The 7456-nt window shown below is 50.5% G+C and overlaps 1 protein-coding gene across 1 annotated transcript in view; it reads right to left on the bottom strand.

The window, feature by feature from the left end:
* Positions 1 to 3183: 3183 nt before the first annotated feature.
* TIMP2 (TIMP metallopeptidase inhibitor 2) overlaps positions 3184 to 7456 on the bottom strand; it is a 51108-nt gene continuing 46835 nt past the window's right edge. The window contains exon 5 of the mRNA XM_082603100.1: positions 3184 to 6141. Within this exon, the coding sequence (XP_082459226.1) occupies positions 5944 to 6141 (198 nt within the window). The 3' untranslated portion in view covers positions 3184 to 5943. The remainder of the gene's footprint in view (positions 6142 to 7456) is intronic.

The raw sequence follows: 7456 nt of genomic DNA, 5'->3' as shown, positions 1-7456 counted from the left end.
CTGGGAAGCAGGTGGGTAGAGGCCGAGGGGCCATGGCCCGAAGCTGCCTGTTGAATGGTGTTGAATGGCTGAATGGCGACTCAGTCTGTCTAGTACCTGGGAGAGGAGGTGGTAGATGTCACCCCCAAGCCAGAGAGGCTAAGAATCTATGGTGCCTCCTCTCCTCTTCCCTCCTCTTTCTGGCTGAAAACCAAGGACTCCACGGCTCCAGAAGGTGGTGAAGGGCACTGAGGGAAAGAACCCAGGTCCTGAATCAGCCATGGAGGGCACCCACCAAACATCCCCATTGGTCTTGGCAAGAAATAAACTCCTTTGTGTGAGTCCCTGGGATATTGGGCTCATTGCTACGGTATCCAGAGCTGCCTTAGCTGGTACACCTTCGCTCTCAGATCACAGGAAGGTAGGATAAGGCTTTCGGGCCCCAGCGTTGTGGGCATGCTGCATCTGAGGATGAACCCTAGCAAGTGGGAATACAGCAGAGGGGGTTTGATATACCTTGTGTGGTTGGAAGGTGTCCCATAATGACAGGGTGATGCTGCATAGCAGTTTGCCCAGGGCAGTGCTGCTGTTCACCTCTTGATACTACTAATTGTTAATAGCACCCACTTTCTTTCTCAGAAGTGTCCTGGTTTGGAAGAGAAAGCACATAGGGATGAATTTCCCAGATAACTGAATTTTATTCTTTTTTTTTTTTTTCCGGTACGCGGGCCTCTCACTGTTTCTTGTTTCTTGGAGGAAAAAAGCTATTAGAGCTAAATGATTCCCCAAATCAAAGCACTGCCTTTCACTGCGAGATGATTCGAGGCAACTGCCTGTGACAGGGTGAGCTGTGGGTCGGCTTGAAGCTTGAACCCAAGGCCAGAGATAGACCTGCCCGTGAACTTGAAAGTCTTAATGTAAAACCATGGCAACAGCACGTCGCTGTTAGGATAAAGCTGACCTTACGGAAATATTGCAGCTCCACCATCTTGGTTTGATTTTAAGTTAGATCAGATAAACAGATCCAGGAATAATTAGGAGGGAAAAGATAGTGCCCCTCAAACGTCTGAAGGATTTTCACCAGCCCTGATGGTTCTTCTACTGCTGCCCTGTCCCCCCACCCCACCCCACCCCACCCCCGATAGTGGTCTCGCGAACTGGATCCTGCAGAGGCTGCTGCTGTGTTTCCACTTTGAACCCACATGTGTCTGTTGGGGTTCCGGCCAGAGAGCAGGTTGTCCTCAGTTGCCCCCATTGCTTTTCTTTCACAGAATGAGCAAGGCTGAGGGGGAAACAGTGGTGTCTGGTGGAATCCCTAACAATCTGGCTACCCCATATGTGGGTCTTCAGACTGATTTAAAACTGCCTGCAAAGATCAAGAAAACTGGGAAAATTGTTGAAACCGGATCATGAGTGCATGGAGTTCGTTTTGTCATTCTCTGTGTGTCTATGTTGGAAAATTTCCACAAGAAGTGTTTTTAAAAAGTCACATTTGACCTAAATACATAAAATGAATGAAACGTTTGTGTTAAGACCCCAAATGTGGTCTGCGGGTTGGGACGGGCACCAATGCCAAGTAAGGTCATCTGTATGACACAGAAAGTGTTCGTATTATTCAATATTATTCTAATATGCCTCTGAGCCATTTCCCCCATAGATCTCATCATATGGAAAAAACAATCCAGATATTTCTGCAGTGGATGGCACTTAATGGTTTGTCTCACTAACTCTTTACTGCCTCATGAGGCAGCTATGAGTTTGTTCTTGCTGATTAGGGATCTGCTACAGAAAATGGCAAACATGAATCTTCCAGCTTGTCCCTGGACTAACAAATTCTACAAGTGGGCCAGAAGGTGGTCACGTGTTTGAACATACCACGAACGGACTTTCATATGGTGACTCGCAGTGATATGAGACTCTGTTAAAGTTTAAATGATGATGGGGGGACTTCCCTGGCAGCGCAGTGGTTAAGAATCCGCCTGCCAATGCAGGGGACACGGGTTCGATACCTGGTTCGATACATGCTGCGGAGCAACTAAGCCCATGCGCCACAACTACTGAGCCTGCGCTCTAGAGCCTGCGAGCCACAACTACTGAGCCTGCACGCCACAACTACTGAAGCCCCTGCGCCTAGAGCCTGTGCTCCGCAACACGAGAAGCCACCGCAATGAGAAGCCCATGTACCGCAACGAAGAGTAGCCCCCACTCACAGCAACTAGAGAAAGCCCGCGCGCAGCAATGAAGACCCAACACAGCCAAAAATAAATAAACAAACAAACAAATAAATAAGTTAAAAAAAAGAATGATGATGGGACCATTTTTCCCAGCTTGAGGGGGAGAGAAGGGGGGCAGGAGGGCAGGAGGGCAGGGGGGCAGGGGAGGGGACTTGAGGGAGCGACTGCAAGGTATGGACCTTATTTGGATCCTGATTCAAAACAACAAACTATAAAAAAGCATTTACGAGACCATCAGAGATGTCTGAACACTGACTAGATCTTCCAAGACATTCATGGATTCTAATTATGTTTTCAAGGTGTGATAAAAGTATTTCAGAAATATTTTTAAAATAGTTTTTGTTTTGGGACTCCCTGGTGGTCCAGTGGCTAAGACTCCACGCTCCCAATGCAGGGGGCCCGGGTTCAATCCCTGGTCAGGGAACTAGATCCCACACGCCACAACTAAAGATCCCATGTGCCGCAACTAAGACCTGGCGCAGCCAAATCAAAAAATAAATACTAAAAGGATAGTTCTTGTTTTTTTAGAGATATGTACTGAAACATTTACAGATAAAACTGTTTGACATCTGGAATCTTCCCTTCCTGATCATCTCGGGCAGGGTGGTTGGGGGAGTGGGTGCAGGCAGAGAAGAAAGACGGTGGGTTCATTGTGGACGATGCAAGATGGTTGCAGGGCTCTGCTTTCATGTGTGAGTGTGTGTGTGTGTGTGTGTGTGTGTGTGTGTGTGAAGTGCTCCATAACAGAAAGGAAGAAGTATGTGCTGAACGAAGGGGCCCCGTCCTGCCTCTTGGCCAGTTTAAGAAGCCATATTCACTGTCATCTGCCCCACTCTGCCACATCCCACATAGGCCTCTAAGCACCCAGGCCTGCTTCTCAGGGGATAAACCAACCCGCATCCTCCCGTGTTCCTAATCTAGAAAGTGGCGGCTCGGAACGTCGGACAAGACCACACAGAGATAGCCAGCGTTCTCGTTGATAATACTGTTTATTGTCCACGGACCGAGCGGTCACTCGAGAATGACACAAGGCATCGGAGACATGCGCTGTCTGCTTGTCGACTTTCAACAACTCTCACGTGTTCCCAGCACAGGAAGGTCTCAGACTTCATATTCCAGCAAAATCACATTGCCCCAAAAGTAAAAAAAAAAACAAAAAAAAAACAAAAAAAATCCAAACAAAAACGAACAAGATCAACAAAGCTTTAAATTACGGCGGCAAGTCCGATATTTCTTAATACTTATCAAGCAAAGATTTGGAAATAACTACAATGTAAACTTTATTTTAAATATTTTGAGTTGCTTGCAGAAGACAAGAATAGAGGGAGGAAAGAGCAGTGCTTAGAACATAACATATAAATTAAACAATGCTGAATGGAGAGCCTTCTTAAACTATATATATATGGCAATTATTTACTGTTGAGGGTATTTGAGTGGCTTCTCTCGGCCACCACCAGGTACTTCATCTTGACTTTTTTTTTCTGCTCAGCATGGCTACAAGACTGATGTGCGTAGACTGAATATAAAGGCCATCTTTTAGAACCAACCTACTCAAAGATTCTTTGCTTTGTAGTAATTGGAACTGGAGAACAAAAGATGGGAGACGGAAAATCAACGATACTCAAGGAACTGAAGAAAAGGTCTGAAGGAATCACCATCATAGGCTAGCTACCGCGCCATTTCCACTCTGGGTCCAATGCTCCCACGATGCAGAAACCTTTGGGAAAAAAAGGTGCGAGTCTAACCCCTACCAAGGGTAATAAAAAACACAGCACAGGAATGATTACAACTGATGTCAGAAACAAACCAACACATTAAAAAAAAAATCAGCAGAAACAGGAGTAAATGTTACATATGATAACACCGTACAGGAAGCAGACGGGGGTGGGGTGTTATACTGATTGGAGGGTCTGGTGTTCTCGTATATACTGAAATCACAAGGACTGGTCCATTATGACATCTTACAAACTTTCTATCACTGTACAGCATGAAGACGCCCTTGGAGCGGGCCGGATTCCTGGAGAGTCCCCTAGTCTGCCCTAGAAAGGGAGTCATCAAAATCTGTGCTGACCAGGTCCCGGGTAGGCATGGGGGCTGCATGCCACTGGTGGGGGGGGGTCAGGAGCCTTACAGGTGCTTTGGGGTCACCGCAGAATAGAGCAGGCTTAGAAGATGACTTTGGAAGAATTCTGCAGAAGGACCACTCCCAGGCTGACAGACTTCAGTTTCACTGTGTGTGTTTGCATAGTGTGCATGATAAACTCAGAACAGTTTATCTTTAGAACACAAGTGGGAAGAAAAAGGAGATTATCTTTACTGTTACTGAGAAATTTCTGCCTCTGCTAACTCCCATTTTACTGGCATCAGGAAACCACCTTTAGGGAACAGATAGGTTCCCTAGTTCCCTATGATCTTTCTTAACTGAGAGATCTTCGTAATACAAGAAATATAAGCAGAGGTGGGTACACCTGTAATTTGGGTTCACATATTCTCTAAAAATTCATCGTTAGAAGAATGTCTCTTAAAGCTGGCCAGAGTCCTGGAGGCCCAGAAAGCAATGAGAATTTTACTGACGCCACCTCCCTCCAAAATCCGTCCTTCCCTGGGGAGGACTTCATTCTACGCTTCGTTAACTTCACTCTCGGGAACCCCCGCATGGCACAGTGACGGTCAGTCTTTGAGGGAGGTCATACTCTAAACCTCTGGCACCTGCTTGGGGGCCTCTGAGGAGTGTTGGGGGACAGAGCGGGACCCAGCTTTTGATGTCCTCAGGATGTGCAGGCGGCACAGCCAGCTCATGCCACCAGCCACACACAACCCCTCGCCAAACAAATTTGTGCCCCTCCACCTAGATGCCGGAGGCCAGAAAGAGAAGCAGGGAGCGAGGGGCCTCAGCAGCTCAGGAAGGAACTACAAGGGCAGCCAAGCCCCGCCCCCGCAAATGTCTGCCCCAGGGCAGAACGTGGCAGGTTCCGCCAAGGGCTGGGGTGTGTGTTGGGGGCCCGGGATGGGAATCAAAGGACTTGGCTGGAGCTGAAGCTCGTTGTCCCCGCATCGCTACGAGGCCTGGGAGGGAGGCTCCCGATGGAATTCTGCAGATTAATACGATTAACTGGGGCTCCATCAAGAGCAAGCCACCGGTCCAGGGCTGCTCCCAGACACACAGAAGTCACAGGTACTGGGAGTCCGTGGTGGGCACGGGGGAGTCTGCGGGGGTACAGGGCACTTACAAGGGGCAGGGGCTGCCACCCTGGGGCCAGAGGTGGAAGCTGCAGGAACTGAGGGACATGCCCCTCTCAAGAGGAAAGGGACCTGGTAGGCCTGCTACACAGTCTGGCAACGACCCTCAAAAGTTTCTGCAAAATGCACACTTCCAGGCTCTGCCCTGACCAGGCTGGGGGACCCTTAAGTGCTGCCTGCTCAGCGTTTGTGACAGTGCCAAGGCTGGGCCTGGGAGGGAAGCCCGAGCGTCCTGCCCCCGCGCGCGCTCAAGGATGGGAGAACGAGCTGCGCAGTGTCCAGGCTGGCGGGTGGGGTATGGGACCCACCTCTGCCTCCAGACCCACAACGATGTTGAAAAGGAAAACGGGGGTGGGGAGGAGAATCACACTAATTTAGACCCACTTGGATGACTGTTTTATTCATGCTGTTTCCAGGAAGGGATGTCGGAGCTGGACCAGTCTGAACTCTTGGAGGCTTTCAATTGGCCACAGGGGTGCTGGTGGCCTGCTTACGGGTCCTCGATGTCCAGAAACTCCTGCTTGGGGGGTGCCGCTCCACGGTACCATGCACAGGAGCCGTCGCTTCTCTTGATGCAGGCGAAGAACTTGGCCTGGTGCCCGTTGATGTTCTTCTCCGTGACCCAGTCCATCCAGAGGCACTCGTCAGGAGAGGAGATGTAGCACGGGATCATGGGGCAGCGCGTGATCTAGGAAGGGGGACGCAGAGGTGGATTCAGTCAGGGACCAAGGCCACTCACGGGGGCATCTCCAGAACCTGGCAATGCACCTGGCGAAGGTGCTCAAGGGCAGTTTGCAGAATGAATGACCAAGTTGAGTGCACCAGGAAGGGAGGGAGCTGGGACTGGAGTCCAGCCTGCTCCATCAGTAGCCTTTCCTGAGCCCCATACTCTCCAAATGGTAGTAGGCAGCCTGTCCAAGGCGGGACAGTACACTGTCTCTGCACCCCCAGCTACTGCAAACGCGCCTCCACTTTGGGCCATCTGGTCTACCTTCTCTGAGCACGACAAACTGGCTTCAGCTCAGCCCTGCCCTCCTGGGAGTGTAACAATAATAACAATCAAGGGTCTTGAATCTACTGGATAGGTTAAAATCAAATTAAAAGGACGTTGTCTTGCTCCCAAGCACGCATGGGTTTAGAGGGGGTCGGCAAGTAGCATTTTGGCAAAAGAACCTGAGTTCACAGGAAGGTGAACGCCTTCAGGCCAAGCAAAGAAAAAGGAGGAACTTGCTTCTTAACTTCATGTTAGGCACAGAGGAGTCTGCTGGACGTACGTGTAGCTATAGGTCGGAACTCACGTTCCGAACGAGCTAAGGACAGGAGGGCCCATCTACCAGGATGGGCAGGAGGGCCGCACAAGCAGCACCAACCGGCATAGGCCAACCCCTGCAGCCTGCACAGGGCTGCGCTGGGCCAGCGTCTTCTGGATCCAGACTCGCATCCTGTGCGGGGGCTGGGGGAGGGGCAGTGCCGATGTGTTAGGAGACAACGGGATGGGAGCCTGCGCCGCCGTGGAGGAGAGCTCACCTTTTATGGCTGTTTCTAAGCATGAGCGCCGCTGTAACTGTGCTTGGTGCAACCTCTGGGCCGCTTTTAAGAAGAGGGGCTGGGGCTTCAGCACACAGACCCCACATTTACACGGACCCATGCGTGGAAATGGCTGGTATGGTTGGCAAAAGCATAGCACCCGGGACACTCTTTCACAAGGCACACAGTGCTCTGCACTTGTACATTTGTAGAAAGATACTCCTAGGGCCATGTTCTCCCCACAAAACTCCTCCTCCTAGGAGGCTTCCTTCCTAGAAGCTACAGGCCACATGGTCAGATTCCCCTTACCTCCCAAATGTCCCTGGCCGGACATTCTCACTTGTGGGTAGGCCACAGCTCCCCAGAGCCCTGTCCTAAGTTGGGACTCCGTGGACCGAGAGGCCCAGGAAAACCAGGGATCAATCCCAGCAGTCCACCCACCTGGAGGAGGTGGTGATGAGGTGAAGCCTGGGAGG

Source organism: Mesoplodon mirus, assembly GCF_964341445.2.
Source record: "Mesoplodon mirus genome assembly, chromosome: 18".
In the NCBI taxonomy this organism is placed as follows: Eukaryota; Metazoa; Chordata; class Mammalia; order Artiodactyla; family Ziphiidae; genus Mesoplodon; species Mesoplodon mirus.
This window is presented reverse-complemented; position numbering and strand designations above follow the sequence as displayed.